Raw genomic sequence first — 24,129 nt, 5'->3', positions numbered from 1 at the left:
TTCTTTAAGAATGTTATTTGAATACTGCTTTGCAGGTTTACAAAGAAGAATGCAAAATCACAGCAGAAATTCAGGCTAGGACAACATATGACCAACTATGAATCAGATAAGAGTAGAATGCAAACAAGAATGTGGGAGTATAAAATAGCTATAAGTAAATATGTCCCTATTGTGAATGCTTTGCAGAACTGAATAAGTTATCAAAAGCTTAACATTTTTGTTGTACATTCAAAAGAATTATTATTAATCTTCTATCAAATGTCCAACAGGGTTAGATACTAGCCTCTTACCTTCAAGCACCGGATTGGATTGTAAAAGTTGTTCTTTTACTTGATTAACTTCTGCTCCTTTGCCACAAACTGCTGCCACATAAGACATGACAAGTTTGCTGGCTTCTATAAGTTATAAAAGAGAAGAAAAAAAAGTTATATTCCACACGAAATAATTTATAGTACAAATGCCTGAATGAATTACTCAGATATACAGTAATGCACGTCTCACATTCATCCTTGTTTTCTACATTTATCTTTGTTTATTATCTTGGTAACATTCTGCACCTTTATCAGAATCACCATGAAGCAAGGCATCTATGAATTATTTGTCTTATTTAATATATTTACATCCTGTCTTTTCAGTCAGGAACTCAAGGTTGCATAAATAGCATATGTTTTTCCTCACAAAACCCTGTAAATTAGGTTGGGCTAACAGAGAATGACTGGCTCAAAGTCCCCCAATGAGCTTCTATGGCTGAAGGCTACATCCAATAGAAGCATTTTATAAAAGAGAAAATAGGGAATAGGTCTCCACGCCATCTAGTAAGCATTACCTCAATACTCCATTAATGCAATACTATAACCTTAAAAATCAGTGAATGCACATCAGTAAATGTAATATAACAGTAATCTGAAGCATTCAAGAACATAAGTAAATTTTAGGTTTTGATTCTGCATCCACTTTTACTACCTTTTAGCGAGTTACTAAACCCACATCAAAGTCTTATTAGACTGTTAGACCATGATATTGGGAATTACCTGTCTTTAGAGCTAATCTGGTATAATGGTTAAGGCCCTAGGCTAAAAATCAGGAGACTGTAAGTTCTAGTTCTGTCTTAGGCACAAAGTCAGCTGGGTGCAGTTGCGCCAGTCACTCTCTCTCAGTCCCAAGAAGAAGGCAGCAAACACAAACCATTTCCAAATATCTTTGGCAAGAAGCTGGTCTTATGGACCAGCCCAGGCAGTCCAGGGACAACACTGACTCAAAGGCAGGAAAAAAAAAAACCTTCAGAGAGAGAGGCTAATGGAATCTTTCTGCTCTGCAATCTTCAACCATTTGAACAATGTGCTTAGAGAAGCAAAGCCTCCTTAAGGCCACATTCCTGTCATATCAGGAAGAGCTCACTTGTCCTCACTGCTGAGGAGGTCATTTAGATGGCATCTGAGGTAACTCCTGTTGTTTCTCCCTTTTTTTTCCTGATTTATTACTCCCTTAGCTTTTGTTTGCTGGATTTTATTGCTATTTGAATATGATGATATATATATTTCACTTCAAGCTCACTTGCCTTGTAGATCCTGCTAGCTGGAAAGGCAGGTGATAGATGCCTTTGGATGAAAATAAAAAATAAACTTCTGGGGACAATGGTGGACTGAAGACAGTTTCATGAAAAGAGGAGCCAATACTTGGAATCGTGACTATCATTAGGGAGCCGACAAATAGATCACCGCCTTTGAGTCTCTCTGGGTAAAGAGAGGATTTGAGATCACCATATGGTTCTCCTTGAGTTTGTTCCTCACAAGCAGACTGCAAGACACCAGTATTTGGAAGTGGGGTACCAGAATTGAGAGATGAAAAGTTTACTATAATTGTTCCAGCCACAAACAGAGCCTTTTTAAAGGATACTAAGCTCATGTACTTCCCTTACTAATCACCTGTAGAAATTGCCTATGAACTGCTTCAAAATAATCAAGGTGACAAGAGTGTTAATATTGGATGAGTGCTTTCAATCCTTAATATAAGAAACTGAGGATCTATCTTTATAATCTTTAAGAATTTAAAATAAACAGCAAAAAAGCAAGGCAAGGTTTGCCTATAGAAAGTTTTAAATGGATTAAGAGCTCAGAAAAAGTTGGAATATTGGATTTTGAGTATTCCCTAAAGTGGGACTACTCGGGTGATCCTGAGGACACAGGTAAACCTCCAAATGGCCTCAATGACTCTCTAAAAGAATACAAATGACCAGCTGTCTGCAAGGAATATAAATCCTTCCATTCCCCACCATCCAGTCAGAGCTGAAGAAGCTTCATGGATGAGAGGCGAAATGTCTTCAAAGAAAAACAAGAAAGTCCAGTTGCCTCCTGAAAAAGCACCTTTGGGACAACCATGATCTGGATGACTGAGAATCTCCATAGAGATTTTGAGTATTAAAACTTTGAAATTAATCTTAAAGAATAAATGTATTTTTGTGGGGAGGAAAAACTGTTTTTAATATTGGAGACATAACAAGACGAGTAACGTATAATAGAATTTAAAGATATCTTTGAGGAATTGCATCAGGAACAGCACTGGGTTTTTGAATCAATTGTTATCTATGTTATGTCTTCTTGGGAACAGTCTGTTATCAGAAGAAGATATTACAGAAAAAGATATGCAACAAAATCCACCCAAATGAGACTTTGAATAAGAATTTGTCATCACATATTTTTTTAAAAATAGGGGCACCTTCAGCAATTAAAAAGGAAATAAAAGTGATGATCCCAGAGAACAACTGGAATGATTGCTTTTTGTTTTACAAAATTACAAAAGAGGCTGTTTAAGCTATGGAAGAAATTATTAACAACTATCTGAGTGGATTTGCAAATTAGAGAAAAATTATTCTGTAAAAGAAAAAAGGAATATAAAGTCTAAGGTTAAAATGGGACAGGTTGTCATTTTGCCTGATTCTTTTTGGATGCTGATATAAGAACTGGAAAAAGGCGGCATATTAGATATGCTTACATTTAACATGGAGGTTAAACTTCCTCTTTACACTTATTTTATTTATCCTAATTTGACAGGATTTAAATAGACTCTGTATCTGTTTTTATATTTACAGTAAGAAAGTTTTGTGAATTTGTTTTCTTTAAAGGAGAAATTATTCCTCTTTGTTATTTTATATTGTAGTCTTTTGTTTATATTAGGAGGCTGGGATTATTTTACATATGCTAAATGTGAATTTGTTTATAGTTTAGAGTTGCAATATGGAATGTTTATTTGAATGGGACATGTTATTTGGGGTGATTTTCTTTGGAATTGTTGGTATTTGGAATGGAAAAATGTTGCGTATTGGAGTTTGTCTTTTTTAAGGGACAGATGGTCCCTCTTTATTATGTTAACGTTTTTTTTCTTGTTTTCTTGTTTTTACACATACACACACACGCACGCACGTACGTATGTATGTATGTAAAAGGGGAGGAGAATTTACTGCTTTTTCTTTTCTTCCAGCACCCACTTTTCCTCTTTTTTTGTACACTTTTTTTTGTTGTTGTTAGGATTGAATGTATGCTTTTGTTTTGTTTCGTTTTGTTTGTTTGTTTTACTGTTTTGTTTCATTTTGTTGGTTTATTTTACTGTTTTGTGTTTTATTTTTTATGATAAAGTAATAAATAGCATTTAAAAAAATTTTGTTTACCCTACGAAGTTAAGACCATTTTATACCTTTTAAATGTTTGTTTTGCTTACAGCTAAGAGTTAAGATGAATTTTATATAGATTAACTAAGATTAGTATTTCAGAGTTCTGATTAGAACTTTTGCTGATAACTGGATTGGAGAAGGGATTACAGACATTATTCTGCTAACAAACTTTCAAGTTATGAACTTTTGCCAATGCGAACAAACTTGTTTGCACCTGGAAGTTGGGGTGGTGGACAAGTTTGTTTGTATTGACAAAATACATATATGGAGCACCAAATCCCTGGGACTTTCTACACTGGCAGAACACACTCCACCCAAGCAGCAGTATCATAGCAAAACAGATCCAGTGAGCGCACACAAAAACGTAGTGCAGATAGTCCTCAACTTACAACAGTTACGACTTATGACCTGCAACAATTTGTTTAGTGACCGAAGTTACAATGGCACTGAAAAAAACTTGTGATTATTATTGACTTACTGTATGACTGTTGCAGCATGATCACATGATCAAAATTCAGAGTTTTGGCAACTGACTCATATTTATAACGGTTGCAAATGTCCCAGGATCATGTGATCCCCTTTTGCGACCTTCTGACAAGCAAAGTCAATGGGGAAGCCAGATTCACTTAACAACCGTGTAACTAACTTACTGCAGTGATTCACTTAAGAACTGTGGCAAGAAGTTGTAAAATGGGGCAAAACTCACTTAACAACTGTCTCACTTGGCTCAATTGTGGTTGTAAGTCGAGGACTATCTGCATAGAGTTTAGGTACCCAGTTTAATCCTCTTGTACTTTTTTTGACTGTAGGACTAGTAAAGCTGGAGAGATAGAATTCCAAGAAGAACTTAAGGTTCACTCACTTCACTATCTCTTTCTCTAGAATCCTTCTAGTATGCTGCCTCTCTTGTGCTGACCTTCTTTTGCCTAGTCCATTTTTCGTATGCTATCAAAGATTTGCACAACTTTGTCAGTTCCAACCTTTTTATGTTTTCTTAAACATGAACACTGATGTTCCACATTACTGCCAGTATTTCATCTTTCCAATTCCAACCTACGTTCCATCAGTCTTCTAAACAAAAAGAGCTCCGCTATCTTTTGCGAAATAGACCTATGAGCTGAGTAATAATGAAGTCTCCTATCTGGGACTGTGAAAACTATGACTGTAATATGGCTAGTCAAAGTTTTAGATTTACAAGATTGGATTGAGAAAAGAGCACACATGTTAATATCTTAGAATTGATAACAATATAATAATACATATATTACCTGTTTTTCCAGCTCCACTCTCTCCAGTTATAAGTATACACTGGTCTTTATCCTGGTCTCTCAACGATCGATATGCTTCATCAGACAGGGCAAAACTATGGAATAAAGTAGGACATCTTAAGATATCTAGGTCACATCCAGTGTTATTCAAGAAGCACCAAAATATTTAAATACTTCAACAACTTTTGTTTTTTTTTATATATATAAAATTTTTATTAATTTTTGAAATTAAACAACAAATAATACAAATATGATGCATTTACTTACACAAGCAAAAAAGATAATCCTACTCAATACGTATTCGGAGACGCTCGGCAGTCCCCGCCTTGCCTCCACCCTCATTCACTTTCCTCTCCTTCCTCCCCCTAACCTAAACCCACAACCTCTCCTCTTTCCTTCTTTCCACCTCCCTATATCCCATCTTCCTTCTTAACCACCTCATCGAGTGCAGTTTGGGGTACCGGCTGAGCATCTCCTCTTTTTAATACAATTCCATTATTTACCTATAATATATAAATACATCAATTTTTATAATTTCTCCCCTAATCCCCTTCTCCCCTCCCCCCCGGACTTCCCAGAACTGACTACAGGAATAATCATATAATAATCCAAATCTAACCCAAACAACCCATTCATAATATAAACAAGTATAAACTTACTGTAACTCTAATATACAATAATCAACTTAACTATAAACTATATATATAAATTATCTATTCTTATCTATTCTTCCTGAATCAACATCTCTCATTCAATAGGAAAAATTATGATGAGAGATGATACAGAAACACCATTCATACCAACCACATCTAGGATGTGAAATGTCAGCCATTGGTATTTTTCATTATCAGTTCCAAAAATGGGACAATACAGTTCCGGAAACTCAAACTGGGAAGCTAAAATACTGTGCAATAAGAGCTAATGTTGTACAGTACAGTATATTATAGCTGCAGCTGCAGCAAGTCATCAACACTATTCCTAGACCCTACTTAGATCATCACTAACACATGCCTTCAGTTCTAAAACTCATATGGAATTATACACTAAAATCTAAATCTAAAATATTTTAAGTAGCGGCATTTATTTAAATTTATTGATTGCCTAACTTCAGTAAGATATTAACAGGCATGTTTCAGTGCTGTAATAAGATTACTTCCATTAATTGTCTAAGATATTGCCAGCACGCTTGGGATGTTGAGACTATAACATGAAAGTAATTATATATGTCAGGCTCAAGAAACCAAGAGCCAGAATAGAGTTAAAGTATTAAGAGTATATTTTCTGCTACCTATAAACAAGAATCTAATCTACTAATGTTCAAGGCAAATTCACAGGGGGCTGGACATAGGTCTCTTGTGGGAATGGAGCGATTCCAAACTGATGACACATTTGACCCTGCCCCTCAGACTCACCCTGGTCTCCTACAGTAGATATTTTATATCCATAAGCATGAAACCTTCACATTTGAATAACCCATTCAAATAAATGAATGGTTTTAAACATTATACATTACAGCAGAGGGACTAAAATCATAATCTAAACAATTCCATTTTCTTACAAAATAAGAGACATAAACTATAGTTGAAAATTAAGCCAAGATGGTAAGAAGCGATATTTAAAAAACTCTTCATGTATTTTTCACCCCTTGAAATACCATGAACCCTGTTCATGGCACATAGAACAATTTTTAACGTTGTTAAACGTCCTCAACTAGAAAAATTCCCAAAAATTATATTTACATTAAGGAATGTTCCACATGGGGTGGGATGCAGAATAACTATCTGAGAAAGTTCTACAGGCAAAAAAAGTATACAATATTAACAATCACGAAACAAGAACACCTTTCTGATAAGAACTCTTAGCAGTCTTTGACTCAAAAGGCTGAGTTAAGTTGGATTTAATTAGTTATTGGATGACCAGGAAATACCAGGGTTATTGTCTAAATAGAAAAAATCAATAAAATCCCAGATAAAAAATCAGACAAATCATTTCCAAAAGAAATGTAATTACATCTGTTAATAAAAATGTAACTAAGTATAAATGCTGTAGCTCATACTATCCCATTTTACAAAAAAATCAAAACCACATTTAAAGGGAGTAAAACAGTTAGTGGTTAAAGAAATTATGTCTTTCTTTACTGTCAGCAGCTTGTTACAGTATAGTGATCTGAACAACTAGCAACGAAAACCACCGGTATGTTTGAAGGGCACTGTTTATTTGAGAAACTCCCTGGATACAAATTATGCCCAACTTTCTTTACCAATATTCATTCTAAGGCTGACCAGAAGCAACATTTAGTTCATAACTATGAACGGTGCATCAAATTTGCTGATTCTATATGGAATCCTGTGTATTTTCACCTTGACAAGCCTAACTTGACTAATCCTATAGACTTGCAATGAAATCATTTACAGATTTTGATTATCATCCTGCAGAGTATGCAACCACTCAGTTTAATTGCACTTACTGACTCCATTAATATAAATTAAGACATTTAATTACTTCAGTACTCTACTAGAACAAAAATAAATCTTATCAAAGTTTTATCTGGAAAGAACAACAGTGGTTTAGCAGATAAACAGTATTATCAACTCAAATCTCTCTTTCGTTTTATACTTAACATCTAGAAGCAGTTCTTATCTCTCTCTCTTTTTTTTTCATCTTCTAACATCACTACCACAAGACTACTATAAGAATAGCGTCATGGGTTCTGTGGAAATGAAGCGCGATAAATTTAACTTACTGCTGTGGTAATTTTACTTTACCATAAATCTTGCCATAATCAAATCAAATCAGTTCATTACAGATCTAAGGCCAGATTAAATTTTGCCATACATTTCAAGAGTTTCAAACTGAGTTTATTCTAAGAAATAAATTTTATTTAATTTTTAAATCCAAGGTGCATTTATTTATTTATTTGTTTGTTTGTTTATTTCCCATCCATTTTTTTTTAAAAAAAAATTTTTATACAAATAATTTAAGGCAGCGAACATATCCAACACACCTTCCTTCTCCTATTTTTCCCACAATAACATCCTTGTAAGATGAGTTGAGCTGAGAGAGAGTGACTGGCCCAAGGTCACTCAACTGGCATTTACAGCCACACGGTGGGACTTGCTCACAATCTCCTGCTTCCTAGCCTGGTGCCTTAACCACTTGACCAAATTATCTCAGCCTTGGAATAGTCTAAATATTGTCTCATCCCATTTTAAGCCTTCACTTGGTTGAAATCTGATTTTCATTTTAGCCACTTTAGTGTTGTTCTAGAACTATTATTATCTCATTGAAACATCTCTAGGTGTTTTGATTTCTTTATCCCCATGAAACACATATGGCTCAGCAGTAGATTGAAAACATCTCAAGATACAAAAAATTTTTTGCCGAGCCCTGAAGGCCCATCTATTCCGTGCGGCCGGCCTGGCGTAGTTTGATTATGTTTCAGTGGGGGTTTTTTTTTACGGGTGTGTTTTTAGAACAGGCCTGTTATTTAATTCGATTTTAAAACAAACTATTTATTTATTATCGTGGTTTTTAGTATCGCCTGTTCACCGCCCTGAGTCCCGCAAGGGAGATAGGGCGGTATATAAATTTAATAAATAAATAAATTACCATGATTTCCTCACACAATGGACAACTTCATCAGGCACTGTCCTTAAGAATCCTGGACTAGAATTTGAGCTGATAAAATCTGATTCTGCTGGTTTCTTCCCCAATCCCCTATTGTGGGAAAGGCTCCATAGGGTAATCAAGATGCAGTCTGCTACCCCCATATGCTGTTGAAACCACACAGAATCCCACTTGTGGGTAATCACCTTCTAAAATAATGTCAAAGTTGGCCTAAGAATGGGAATTATTCCATGGTAGACAGAGGAACAATAGATTCTAAAGGGATAACAGGAATTTATAATAATCAGCAAATGTGAATATTCATCTCTAAGTATTAAATGGCTCTATTGTAAAGGAATCATCTGAGTTTGTCACTAATTTCAAAACACCACCATTTACCTCCACTTTCATCCCCTTATTACCTACACAATCCAAAGCCACTCTCACTAATTCAACTATCAGTAAGGAAAAAGTGCCAAATGGTATTCTAAGTTTCATAAGATATATGAAGGGCTCAAGTGTCTAAAGAGAAGTGACATCTCATATACAGAAAAGCCCCTGAAAAGTGAACTAAAAACAATAGGGGTGGGGAATCCTTTCAGTTTGTGTTTTTTAATGGGCTTCTTCATGGAGCCAACTCAGAATGTCAACACTTCTCTTTAAAATGTATAGGTGACTTTATACAAATACATTTCAACAGTATCCAACTGCCTTTTCTGTTGTAATTCATCGTACTCTTAAAAAACTATTCCAGAAGCAAAGGGAAATCTTAGATTGAAATCTAATGAAGCTCAAACAATTGCAGTAAAAAAACAACAGAATACAATAGACTCCAATATAAGAAAATATTTTGCAGGCATTCCCTAATTTCTTGCATCTCTTTGGATTAAATTACGTATCTCAAGAATATTATCTGTACTTTCAACCACTGAGAAGCAGAGGGAAAGGAGTACAGTGTAGTGAACTTTTCAGGCACAATCACCCCTACAGGAAAGGCCAAGAAGAAATACCTACATTTAATTAGATTTGCTTTGTATTTAGATGAAGCACCAGGAATTTGAGTAGCTCTAGTCCACATAAAGCTTCTAAAAAAATTGGAGTCATTTGTCATACGCAGAGCACTAATGCTACCTTCGAGTGCAAACTACTGGTGGCAGCCACAATCATCTTCTCTAGTCTGGAGCTGATGAGGGGATGCGAGGGGAGAATGTTGGAGCACAAACAGTAGAGAAAGTGTATACTGAACAGGAAAATCCAGAATTGTAAGGTTCTAACTTCGATCTAGAGAGGGGAAAGGTTTTACTTATTTAATTTCCAAATACCTATTGAACATTGGACAAAACACCCATTGGACAAAAGTGTCCCTTCCAAAACAGCTATTAAATACTACACTGCTCAAGGTTTTGGGCTGGAACTGCAGCCCATTGTCAACCAGAGAAACTCACTACATCATTTTACCACTTACTCTTATTAGCTCTCTACTCCAAAGGATTGTTTTCGTGGGAAAAACAAGAGGAAGGAACACTATAAATGCTGTTTTGAAGCCAAGGCTGAATATAAGCCTAGGAAGTATACAAATAAAAATATGCAATTAAGTGCAGAGAAACAAACACAACCACTAAAACTAAACATAAAACTCTAAAATCAATTATGCATGAAAATTAAGAACCCACTAAAAGTCCTAGGCTATGTGCCTAATGCCAATTACTGAAAATGCATGTCTTCAGATTCCTTCCATAGGAGTTCAAAGATAAGGAATGGCATAGCCCAGGGCCCCCCAACCTGTGGGCCATGGCCCACTACCGGGCGTGGCCTGCTGGCCACCGGGGCGCAGAACTGGCTGGCCAGTGCATGCACATGTGTGAGCGCACTCAATCCCCACTCGCGCTAGCACTGCCAATTGCGTTGCACGTGCTCATGGCCCCGTTAGTGTGTGCGTGCGTGCGTGCGTGCATCCATATAAAATGCTTCCCCCTCCCTTTCCTTCCAGTCCACCAACCAAGAAAGGTTGGAGACCTTAAAATGGTCCCACCAAACAAAGAAGAAAAAAAATTGGTTCCATGGCTGCCAATGTTATTGATGTTAGAAGTTGATAAGTAAGAAGGGAAGGTCAGATTAACATAGTGGATTAATTATATGGAGTGCAAATAATCCCCCTCCTTTATTTGTCTCATATTTCTTTGGGATTTTTTATTCTTATGAACTAAGATGACCACTGATAGTGTGGGTATGTTAATTTGTGTTCAATTAGCAGCGTCCTGCAGCACCATATATCAATAGCCCAAATAGTCACAGAGTGTGTAAAACTTATGACAAAGTAGCCAATAATGATGAAAGGCCAAACCTTAGTCCATCATTCTTCTACCAGCCAAGATCATGAAATTCTGCAACCCTGCTGTCACTTGAAACAGTCTTTGATTCTTACATCTGAATCAGATATGGCAAGCATTTTTCAGGCTTCCATGACTGATTTCTTTTGATGTACACAATAAATGAGATGTACGTGTCTTTGGCAAATCTTCTGAATTTTACAGAATCAATTATACAGAACTTTTATTTCTGCTATCCTAGCCCAAAAGCATACGTGACTGGCATTCCAAATTCTACAACAGGAAAGTTCCATTATGAGCAACACACATATCAACACTCATTCATATCTATTAGCATTAGCAGCTCATAACCAGAATACATGTACAGACCTTTTTATTTATTTCCACATCAAGACCACTGTACCTTCAGCACACCTTTATCCTCCTGTACCTCCTAATTGAATCCTAGCTTTTCAAACAAGTTCTTAAAAAAATACTTTCCTGTAAATGTTTAATTCACATTAACAACTGTATCAGACATAATATATCCTCCACACTCATATTTCCTTCCCCTCCAACTCTGACACTATTATTTTGAATTTGGAAAATTAAAGAGAACATAACAAATTATCATTGCCCTTTAATTCCCTTCATGCTCTTAATATGTTACCCTTTGAAAGACAATATATTTAACAAAAACTCTTAATTTATAGGTCAATTAGCTTAATGTCATGTTGGGATTAAAACGTTAGAAAGTATGGTTAAAGAAAAAAAATCAAGCAAATAGAAGAATAAATTTAGCTGAAAGCGAAACTGCTGCCTGCCTCTGCAAGGATATATTATTTCAATAACTTTCTAGACTTCTAAGGCCTAACAAGCATGTAGACAGGACTATGCCAAAAGAAATTGTGTACTTCTTAGACTTCCCCAAAAACTTTAATATTCTCCTGTGCAAATTTAGTAGCTATTGTATAAAAAGAAATACGCTTTATAAACTGAGGGAGGCATAAGGGAGAGAGATATAATTTTCATTCAGAAAAATATTCGTATTATAGAGATACTCAAAGTGAGATACCCTCAGGGATCAGAGATGCAATTTGTAGAGTATAAAAAAAGAATCCAAAAGAGATGTTTAGTAAAGTATGTCAGTATGAATGATACACCTTTCCTTGAAGTATTAAAGCAACCACATCTTTTGGAACACTTTGATTTGAAAGCTAACCCTAATTGCACGCATATATAACATATTCACTGAGAATGCCAATGACGTAAAACAGCTGTGCACACACATGTAGGCATAGATGGCTAGAGGCAATGTTCAAAGTAGCTTCATGAGCCTTCTAAAGGATGCATTTTTTTAATGCTCCAAGGAGACTGCTTCACTTATGTTAATAGAATCACAGAATAATAGCAAAAGCACATAGACTTATATACCGCTTCATAGTACTTTATAGCCCTCTCTAAACGGTGTACAGAGTCAGCATATTGCCCCCAACAATCTGGATCCTCATTTTGCTGACCTCAGAACGATGGAAGACTGAGTCAACCCTGAGCTGGTGAGAATCGAACTCCTGGCACTGAGCAGTGAGTTAGCCTGAAATACTGAATTCTAACCACTGCGTCACCATGGCTCTAACAGGGTTGGAAGGGACCTTACCTTTATCTTATACATTTGGTATTTTATATCCACTAAACCAATTACTGGGTTACAACAGGAGATGAGAAATATATATAGTTTGTTCTCTCTGACTTGGAATGGATAATATTTGCATTCAATAGTTTCTCATTTTAGTCATTCCTCCATTCATTTCAATATGTTTTACCCATATCTCCCCAGATCCAATAATATGCAACTCAGACCACACCAATGAGCTCACTCAATCTGCCCAATTGTACATGCCATCTTCCTTCTACTTGTGATCAGCTTTTTTTCTTCCTTGAACCTAGCATACAACTCTCCATTTCATTCCTCCATGCCCACTTAACCATTCAAATGCTAGAGATCCATGTGCTCCTTCCATTTTCTCATTAACTTGATTACTGTAGTCTCATCTCTGACCTCAATGCTCATTTCTCCCTTAATGAAGAATTGTTCCTTTTCCTCCCAGAGGCATTTCACTTCCTACTGCTGTGCAATGCGGTTTACCATTAAAGATGTATTAACATGAGCTCCTCCTATATACATGAACACTGAATGTGTGAACAAAATCCAAAAGTAACCAAATCCAGAGTGGAGCCTGTCACATGTCCAGCGCTAATGATATGTTGGGATAGCCCTATGATCTCACAGCAACTGTATCAATATATAATCTCCTTCATATTGTTAGCATTTATAGCTATAAACCTCAACAGCATGCCAGTCTTCTGAGCAACTATATAATTACTGAACCAACTAAATCTTTTGATTTCCTCTTATTTAAGACATTCAAACATGTGTTTCAAATTTTGTTATAATTTCAGAAAGACTATTCGCAGCATTAAAAAAAATGAAATAATGGCTTGTTGCAAAGTTGTCACATAAAAGATAAACCTATCAGGTGATTTTGCCATATCAAATGCCCCCATATAATATGAGGTATTTAAATCACTCAACATTGAACAATCATATTTTCTTTGCAAAATTTTATTTTAAAGTTTCAAATATTGAATCAGCTTTTACTTGACATTCCGATTCCTCTTTTCAAAAGCTGTGTGGTTCCTAAGAAATTGATATTCATAATTCCAGCTTGCCATATTATACAAAGGAATGAAAGCAATATGGCAAAGATTTGAGCCAATGTTACAAAAAGCATTAACCCATATTATGGAGTTTTCAAAATCTAATCTTTTTAACTATTTATCTTATTATAATTTAAAATTTAAAATATGTTGAAATAATTACACTTCAGCAAAATATCATTGTCCTGTTTTGCTTAACTCAGATTGTTAATTAAAACCTTTCTTTTAAAATGACCTTCAGAATAAGTATTTTGTTAGTTTTTGAATTTTATTCTACAAAAAAGAACTAACTCTAGGAAAGAAATCGAAAACATTGTCTTTTATCATCTTAATATTTATTTCTTTAAAGCTAACTATCCAAGGGAACCATAGTACACTGGTTAAGGTACAGTGGATAAGTGGTTAGGCGCCATGTTAGAAACTGGGAATCAGAGTTCTAGTTCCACCTTAGGGAAAAAGCCAGCTGGGTGATTTGGGGCCGGTCATTCTCTCTCAGCTCTAGGAAGAAGATAATGGCAAACTATTGCCAAGAAAACTGCAGGATCCACTCCAGGCAGTCACCAAGAGTCAACAATTACTCAAAGACATATGATCATTGATAATAAAAGTCTCAAAATGGTTCAAACCAAATGTTAACATTTGTAAAATAGCCATCAGTCAAATAGCTACCTTTTCCATGGACTAATACCATGCACTAATCCATAACGTGATTTGTTTTAGTCACAGTATAATACACAAGTGCAAAATGGCTTTAGGACAAAATGGTTTCAGGACAATTATAATTTGACATTTGCAGTTAGCTTAATGACAACTACTACTATAATTGGGTGTGATGTGTATATGGAATTGCATGGCTCATTTCGTCTTTCTTTGTTTATTCATTATTTGTGAGTGTACCTGTGTTCTGCCCAAACCTCTAATAAGAAAGAATAGCTAAGAAAGGAAGGGGAAATGAGCCCAGGAATTAGCCAAGCAATGAGTAATAACTCATATGGAAAACCGACTTTGACTTGTTTCTGATCTGACTATGTGAAAGCAGCAATTATTTAAACAGCCCATTAGTTTTAACTGGAGGACTTAAAGATATTAAAATCAAAGGCACTATTTAAAATATATTTTCCCCAATATATATCCAATTCATGAAGTATACCATTTAACCAGATCAAAGAAAGGGATTAGATAATTGTTGTAATTTTTCACAGACAAGAAGATTATAAGCTGAAGCTGAAATATGTTGCCATATTTGTGTATAAAAGGGTTTGTCATATACACAATTTCTGTTTAATAAAATTTACTTCAAAGCTCCAGTGCCTCTTTCACTCTAAAGTTTACATTTTGTAGATTAAAAAATAGGATTGTTGTTTTAGCCTTTCAGTGGGTTTTTTTTCCTTAGGACTTTCTCCAAATATAATCTTTCCCCCAACTCCCCCCACATCTTATAGACTCCCTTCATTAAGCAACCAATTGTGTGATCTGTTCTGGCTGCTTACCCACAGCATGTGGTACATCTTTCGTGTTCAATGCCCCCACCATCTGGAACTCTGTCAGTAGCTGCAAGTCTAATTGTCTCTTATCTTTTTACAAATCCCACATTAATCAATATACATGCTTATAATAATAAAAGACCAACTTTTATTGCTGAAAATTAGGAGAAAAAGAATCAACTATTGTAATTCATTTTCTCTTTCTACCTACCCTATCTCATAAAAGACACTTACATTTTGCGTATATACCGCAAAAAAATATGGTATCTTTTTGCTTTTGTAGGAATTTAGTAATTTTCAATGACAGTCTTCAATGTCTGGAAATGTTTCCTTATTAATCAACAGTATTTTTTTAAAAAAAATGAGGAAAATGAGATTTCATCCTTTTTAAAAGATGTGGGGACAGGAAAAGATTTTAAAAAATGGAATTCGAATATTTGAGGCTCCAAAACATAACTATTTCTTTTTCTAAAAAATAAAAATAAAAACTTTCTTAAATATATAAACAAAAACACTGACATTCTTTTTCCTGTATTAACTAACTACTTTAAAATTACATATTTCTGGTTAATGAACTGGAAGCTTTGTTCTGAAAATTTAAAATAATTTATTTTTTAAAAAGTGCTTAAAATCCAATGTACAAAGATTTAAAATAAAAATTCAGCAAAGTATGTTTTATATGCTCTTTTTGTTCCTAAAATAAGCATGGATAGGCTAAGCATGTACAAGGATGCCTTTTAATGTTTAAAGCTCTATATCCACAAAGTCAAAGTTAAAAACTGAAATGGACTAAGCAATGTAGAAAGAAAAAAAAATAAAGACTCAAATAATGAAAAGTACAAATCATCATAGCACAGAGCACAGGTGTTGCATAAAAGGACTGTACATAATTACTTCTAATTTAGAATTGTTATGCAAGATCACTCTTTTCATAAGCTTCTACTGCCTTGCTGAAAGTGGAGAGGTGCCCATCTCCACATAATGAAGATTAGCTTTCTCCATCACTTTGCTGACTGTTTTCTCCCATAATGCTGCTTTTGCAATTCAATCTGCTCACTATTTCTGTGTAGAATAAGTCTCAGATTGTACAAGCACAAAGGGTAGTAGCAACCGCCAAGTCAGATCACAGGTATTGTCAAAGTATGGCTGTATAGCTGAAATTGTTAACCTGCATTTACTTCTTACGCTCCCCTCAGCAGGCTAAGAAATAATTCTCAAATCCCTAAGAAGGTAACATTTAACTAGATTTATTTAAAAAAAAGGTTTTGTGATCTTTAATGTGCTTGGAGTTATTTTAATATACAGGGGTCCCAACCTCTGGGTTGCAGAGCAGTACCAGTCTGCAGGCCATTAGGAACTGGGCCACGCAAGTAAGTGAAGCTTCATCTGCGCATGTGTGAGATCTAGGTAGCATGCAAAACCACACACACACACACACACAGGTCCATGGGAATTTTTCCCCCCCTGCAGAACTGATCCTGGGTGCCCAGAAGGTTGGGGCCCCTGCTGTAAAACACTATGAACACTGAGTATCAACATTCTGATTCTTTTTCAGTAGCCGTTTTTCCCCCCACAGAACCAACACTAGTGACCTTTACAAACACATAAACCCTACCCTGACATATTCTACATATGGATTTAACATATGTATAACGTGTTATAACTGCTGCAGACTTTCAGCCTTAAGATAACTGTTTGACGGCAAGACTTATGCAGAGTGACCTCTGAGCAGGACTCCATCTGAGAATGGAAGCAACTTTAACATCTTTGTCACGTGATGTGGCGAATTTGACACCCGTGTTCTACATCAACCTTCCCCAACCAGACTCCCTCCAGAAATGTGATATCCCTACCCATTTTCAGCTGGTCTTGTCATTAACTGATTAGCAATAGCGTGTTTCAAACTGTTGTGTTCCCAAATAAATCAAAGGATTCACAGAATAAAAGGTTTTTTTAAAAAAAAATGTAATTGTGTTGCACGTATAAATTACTCAGGGTCATATGACTGGGTTGGTAACAAATATAGTAAATGCAAATCAAAACAAATCCAAGTATCAAACATAAATAGTAAGCCAATTCTGAGGCATCACATCACCTGAATAGTTGGACATGGAAAAATAAGTTAACCTGCCTTGGTGCAACTGGCTGTTTCACTTCAAAAAAAGGTTTTTATAAATCCTTTCCATGCTGAAATCAATACATGAAACCATTCTTTCAGCTTGTGACAAAATAAGATACAACATAAAGGAACAAGATGCCAGCTTAAATATACAAACCCAGATCTTGACTACAACCGAAGAACTAACAAGGCAGAAAATAACAGGAGAAATGAAACAACTAAACACTAAGATAGAGGACTCAATTGATCAACAGATCCAGCCAACGGAAAAATCAGAACAGGGAGAGACAACACTGAAAATGGAAAAGATTTTTTACAAAAATCAGAAGAAATTTGAGGGAAAGGAAGAATAGATTGAAGGGAAGATAAACTTATCAGGACAATTGTGAGAAATTGGAGTAATAGGGAGGCAATCTAATAAATACAAATGGGCTAGTTCTTCCAAAAAAACTGCAACCAAATGGTCTTTCTTATTCCAAAAAATATATGTAATAATAGAGGGAGAACTATTTGATGATTCAAAAGCACAGACATGGAAGGTTAATTGGCAAAGGAAGAAAGCCAGAGTAAGACTGAAGAAAATCAGGGTTTTGATTTATTAGAGGGGATTTCATATTACTAATTAGAGGGTTGAATATGGTGGAAAATAGATATTTTTTAGAAAATAAAATAACATTATAATTGAATAATAAGGGAAATTTTGATCACCTAATATAAAATATTTGGAAATCAGTTGAAAATAAGAATTCTGTTTGCCTATTATGAGATAATAGATATTACCAGAAAAAGAGAGGGAGTATTTGAGCTTTTAAAAATTAGCCCTAAACGAAAAAATGTATGTATATTATTGATTTATTGGTTAACCCAGACAATACAGATAATGGTTGTGATTTATTAGAGGGAATACTATATTATTAATTAGATGGTTTAATATGGTGGAAAATAGATAACTTTTAGAAAACAGAACAAGACTATATTCAAATAGATAAGATGTGTATTTAGAATATTAGATTTCATTATGAAAAGGGAAAAAGGAAGAAGTTGAGATAAGGGAAACTTTGGTTACCTAAAGCTTGGAAATTATAAATACCAAATGTTAATTTGAATGTTGATGGGAAATTAAAGCTTGGGAAAAAAGCAATAACAGGACATTGACTGTATTTAAGGATTGAATGCAAACACAATTAAGATATTGTATAAGCTAAAAATTGATAAATGTAATAAAGATGTTTTACTTAGTTACTAATAAGAACTGTATTAGCCTAATATGAGATAATAGATATTAATGGAAAAACAGAGGAAATATTTGATGTTGCAACTTGAGATTTATACTAAAGATTTATGTATGTTATTGAACTATTGATTAACCCAGTCACCACGTTGCTTTTTAAATACTTAATTGTAAAACTAGAAAACTAATAAAATATTATAATTTTTTTTATATAAATATGCATATACCATAAATGAAAGAATGAACGACTAATGCCTCTTCTTTGATTCACAAACAAAAAACAAAAGTAATTTCAGCGAGCCACTTTGCTAAAGACATTCAATAAAAACTTTGCTGCCTTATGAAACTGTAGTTATCTGCTTGACCAACATCCAGGCTACCTGACTCCAAAACAACTCTAGGCGGCTTCCCAAGATTAGAAAAAAAACAATTTACATATATATATAAAAACGCCATAACATTATATATCAGAACACAGCAACTGCCTGAAAGAATGATAATAAATTATCTATAGCTAAAGGGATCTGCCTGAAACATCCTGGGGGGAGGGGGGAAACCAGGATTTTAAAGTCTGTTTGAAGGTGGGGTCCATGTGGATTTCCAGAAGATGCTGTTACAAAGGGCAGGTGCAATCACAGAAGGATGGGGGGAAGGAGCAGTCTCTAACCTCCTGATTTATCAAGAAATAACTGCTGTATGGATTTCTTGCTACTCCACTTACTGTTTCTTTAATTTATGGCAAAAGGCACTTATAGCAGCAGATGGATACCATTTGTATGCTTTCCCCTCTGAAAAGGGAGGGGGCAATATAAATGGCACATTTTCAGTGAAAGGAATTGACAGCTGTACTGAATTGCAGTTAGGGACCTCAAAAATAATAGACATTAGGGTTAATTAGCATAAGTGAAGGAGAATGATCGGTGTGCTAGCAAAAGATTTCAGTTTGCCTTTACATGATAAATACAGAGAACATTTAACTAAGTAGCATATTGCTTATTTCTAGATATTTTAACTCTTTGGGGCAGCCTCCTTTTTCATTTTTAACTTATTACAATGGACTGAATTCATCTATAAATCCATGGAAGAGAAAGTGTCAGAAAATGGATTTTGAAACTCTTCCTCAGCTTGATATCCTCCATAAGTGTGAAACTTCAGTTCCCATGTCTCCAACCAGCGTGATTATCATACCAACTGAGAAATTATGGGAGTTGAAACTCAATATCTTTGGGGGGAACTAGATTTGGGAATGTAAATGTAAAAGAGGGTTATTCTAAAAACCTAACTAGAATGTAATCCAGGTTTCAGAAATTAATAAAGAACTATTCTTTCTTACAAAACATGGAACCAACTCATAGTTTGCTTCTTAAGACAATAGGGGCTTCTTCAAGTCTTTATTAACTGCCTGAAACCATACTATATGGAAATTTGCCTGAATGTGCACCAGAGAGAATGTGTGATTATGCCCATCAGAATTATTTGCATGTTCAGAGTAAAGTCTGACTGAAAATGTAAAAGCTCTTTCTATGATGGGGGATCTCAATCATACAAACACTTTATAAAATTGCACTTTCCTAGAAACATTTGGAACATCCAGCCACTGGATGAAATCATTTTTCTGCTGAGTTAGTGGACTAATCTTTAATAAAACGTCTTCTTTCAGGATTTAAATCATCAGTTACTGACAGAAAGTCTAAGTCCCATATAAATAACTAGATGGAAAAGTTTTAACCAACATTGTTTTGGGCACAGATAAGTCAACTGTTGCTGAGTATGGGCTGCTAATTAACCAGAAAAATATTGGGTTTTGCTACGAAGCCAGTGGCTAGAAAACTAGGCAAGGCAGAAAAGCAACAGTACTTTCTGCAGATTTTCCTAAGTTGTACAACTTTTAATAAATGGAAAGCTTTTGTACTGAGCCTTTTCTAGAAACTATAAGGTATAGGCCATCCTCAACTTAAGACCATTTGTTCAGTGACCATCTGAAGTTGTGACAGCACTGAACTTATGACTCATGCTCTAAGTTAGAGCCTCTGAAGCGGACAAACAATCAAAATTCAGGCTACCTGCATTTATGATCATAAGGGCACTGCACCTTCCTATCTCCCCTCCTATCTATGTTCTTTTGGCCTCCTGTTGCCCTGTGCTCCACTACCTCAGCTGACCTTTACTGCCATCTCCTTGCTCCCTCTGCTGATGAGACATGCCTGGCCTGGCTGCCAGGTCATATGGGGTTGGCTTTGTGCAGTGAAAAAGAAAACAAAAAGGACAAAGCAAGTTAAAGTCTCAAACACTCCTTTTTGCTGTGGTTCTGGGCTGTATGGGGCTTACTTTGTGCTATGAAAAAGGGGGGAAAGGTGGAAAACAGCCTTTTCCCCCTCATTTTTTTTCACTGCAAAGCCAGCCCCACATTTGTAATAACAACCACATTGATTTCCTCAGAATGTAAGAAAAAACCTTTCTCCGCTGTTATACATAGAAAGAGCACAGGACAAGTCTAAATATGAAAATGTTATTTTCAAGTAAAACCTTTCTGATTTCTTTTGATTTAAAGTTCTCCATTTTTTTTTCAATCAAGCGGCTTAATATTCCACTGCTCCATCAAATGGATTCAAATTCTTATTCTACAAATTATACCATGGACTTACCGGTAGTAGTTTTGCTCTGAACAAATTTGCTATTTAAATTAACTACATTCTAACATCAGTGTCCAGCTATAATTCCCAAATGTGCTTCTGAGGATTGAAGGGTGCGGGACAGAAGAAAAATGCTTACTCACACAATGTTAGTTGGAATGCAGACATCCACGATACAAAACAGCTTACACAGAGAAAGCAAACAAAGAGGCATACAATTCTAGCATTGTACTCACTGTACAAAGTAAAGTTAGGGAGGAAGAATACAAGGCCCACATACAAGATGAAGGATTCATGGCTTGGAAGTGCTATAGTGGAGAAGGATGTTGATACACTTATTGACAACATGCTAACTGGAATCAGTAGTGTGAGACAGCTGCCAGAAGGGCTAATGCTCTTCTGGACTGCATTATAATAAGCCCTGGATCAAAGAGATGTGAAGCTATTATTCTTTGGTATTGGCAAGACCACAGCTTCAGTGTTATGTATAATTCCGGGCACCACATTTCCTGAAGAATACTGATACAGAGAGCATTCAGACCCCCTACAAAGATTACACAGGGACTGGAGGACATGTACTGGGAGTATAGGTTCCAGGAACCTTGGAGATTCAATCTGGAGAAAAGAAGGCTGAGTGGAGACAATATATCAGTGTTCAGGTATATGAGAGGCTGCCATGGGGAACCATATTCCACTGCTACAGGAATGAGGACTATCAGTATACATTGCAGCTATCTAGATCTGATTTAAACACAAAGAAAAGCTGAGGGGTCCTTGGTGCTCTCTGAGTTTGCTTCCTTATTTTGCTTGCTTGCTTGTTTCCTTGCAGACGTTTCATTACCCTAACTAGGTAACATCATCAGACTAGCATAGGGTAGTCTGAAATGTCTGCAAGAAAATGAAATCTCTGCAAGAAAACAAGTAATAATCCTGAGCTACAAATATTCTCCTTCATTGGTACAAAGAAAAGCTTCATGACAGGAAGACCTATATAACAGTGGAAGAATCAACCTAGGAAGGTTGTGGGTTCTCATCTCAAAAGGTTTTTAAGAAAAGCTGGAGTGCCAGTCCTAAAGCAGGGTTTGCCTTCAATACTGCAGAGGATTGGATTAATGATCCGTGTGGTCCATTCCAATTTCAGATGTCTATAGAGATTCTCAGTCATCCAGGTCATAGCTATCCCAAAGATGCTTTTTCACGAGGCAACTGGACTTTCTTGTTTTTCTTTGAAGATGTTTCGCTTCTTGTCCAAGAAGCTTCTTCAGAGCTTGTTGGATGAGAAGCGAAACATCTTCAAAGAAAAACAAGAAAGTCCAGTTGCCTCATGAAAAAGCATCTTTGGGATTCCTATTTCAGAATTCCATATCTGTGTCAGCCCTCAATTTAACATTTGTCTAAGAACCATAAAGTAATTGCTTTTAAGGAAAGAGTTTATTTTTAGGCAGGCTCTCTTTTTCTGTATTAGCTTCTTGATTTTGCACTGGTCATGGAGGAAGAGAAATTATTCCTCATTTCTTCCCCTTGTCTTTCAGCCTACTTATTAAAATGTAGTTATTTTTACCATCCTGTTGAATGGTTAATGTTCTCTTTTTCCATGCTGTTCATGGCAGAAGTCAGTACAAAAATGCAAGCCCTGCATTCTCCAAATCAATATATTCTACTACCTTCTATCGCCTATGGCTGAGGACAGGTAGGAGCTGTAGTCTAGCGTGTCTGGTAGACACCATGTTGAGGAAGATTACTATTAGCTTTTGGCTTTATGAGACTGCCTTAAACCCCACTGAAATGAAAATTATAACTGGGAGCTTATATTCATGAATTCTAACAGGATTTAGGAACATAAATTTCTTGACTCACATCTATTGCCTCTCATTATCAAACACAAAACACTGGTACTATTGTATATGACAGTTATTTTGAATAACTGAACTGAAGAAGCTTCCTAGATGAGAAGCGAAGTGTCTTCAAGGAAAAACAAAGGCCAGCTGCCTTTTGAAAAAGCACCTTTGGGACAACCATGACCTGGATGACTGAGAATCTCCATAGACAGTTATTTTGAATAAATATTTTTTTCCTTACATTACACTCATCCTGAATTTAGAGAGGTACTTTGCATAAAAGGTTAAGTTCTCTAGCATGCAAAGACCACTCCCAGCTTGTACATTCCCCTTCCTCTGGAGTCTTCTTGGACCCTCTCCTCTCTTCTGCCATACTTTTAATAAAGCTTATGGTGGTGTTAATTTATATTGAGCCTCTTTTAAACCTTTTGTCTTCTCTGTTTTACCCACTGTTAGCCAACTTGAATAGCCATTTAAGAAAAAAAGATAGGATACAAACCAAATGAATGAAAAAAACAAAGGCTTAGATACTAAGTAGTTTAAGAGAAAGGCAGCTTATCCAAAAGATTTTTCCCATTATTATGATTCCTACCTCTCCATCTGTCAAATGTGTCCATAAAAGGCTTCTCCCTGAAATTCACAATGAGGTGGACAGCTGCTAAAAAAGGAGGAGGAGAGGCTGCCCCAAATATGGAGAGAGCAAAGGAGCAAAGGAACCACATTCTTTCTAAAGAAGAATTACGTGTACAAACAAACCTCCCTTAGTTAATTTTGTACACAGTAGAAAATATTGGTTATATAAAATTAAATCATTCATCCAGATATGTCAGCTGCAGTCCTAAAAGAGAAATTCAAAGATATTGCATTTAAGCTAAGGTTTGCGTAAATGGCAAAATAATAACTGAGACCACTAAATTGCTGAACTCATTTTATTACATTATGTTGTACCATTTCAATTCAATTCAATTCAATTCAAGTTTAATTTATATACCGCCCTTCTCCCATAGGACTCAGGGCGGTTCACAGCATATTTAAAAAACAGATACTATACACAAATAAAAATACAAAAATACAACAATATAAACCCCAATAAAAACCGAATTAAAAACCAAATATTGACGGCTGTGTTTCCAATTAAAATTGCTTCTAAAATCATCCCTACCTAAAATCCTCCCTAGGTCAGGCCCGCTTGCTGGAAAAGCCATGTCTTGAGGGCGCGGCGGAAAGTAAGGAGATCCGGAATCATCCGGATCTCG

At 35.7% G+C, this 24,129-nt stretch overlaps 1 protein-coding gene across 2 annotated transcripts in view; it reads right to left on the bottom strand.

The window, feature by feature from the left end:
* Window positions 1–24,129, bottom strand: part of MYO1B (myosin IB) — a 110,134-nt gene that overhangs the window by 57,662 nt on the left and 28,343 nt on the right. For both annotated transcript variants that reach the window (XM_015817929.1, XM_015817930.1), the window contains exons 3-4: window positions 4,936–5,030; window positions 291–395 (exon numbers count right to left, since the gene is read on the bottom strand). In XM_015817929.1, coding sequence (XP_015673415.1) covers window positions 291–395; window positions 4,936–5,030 — 200 coding nt within the window. The remainder of the gene's footprint in view (window positions 1–290; window positions 396–4,935; window positions 5,031–24,129) is intronic.

This window comes from Protobothrops mucrosquamatus, unplaced genomic scaffold (genome assembly GCF_001527695.2).
Source record: "Protobothrops mucrosquamatus isolate PMUCROS unplaced genomic scaffold, P.Mucros_1.0 scaffold656, whole genome shotgun sequence".
In the NCBI taxonomy this organism is placed as follows: Eukaryota; Metazoa; Chordata; class Lepidosauria; order Squamata; family Viperidae; genus Protobothrops; species Protobothrops mucrosquamatus.
This window is presented reverse-complemented; position numbering and strand designations above follow the sequence as displayed.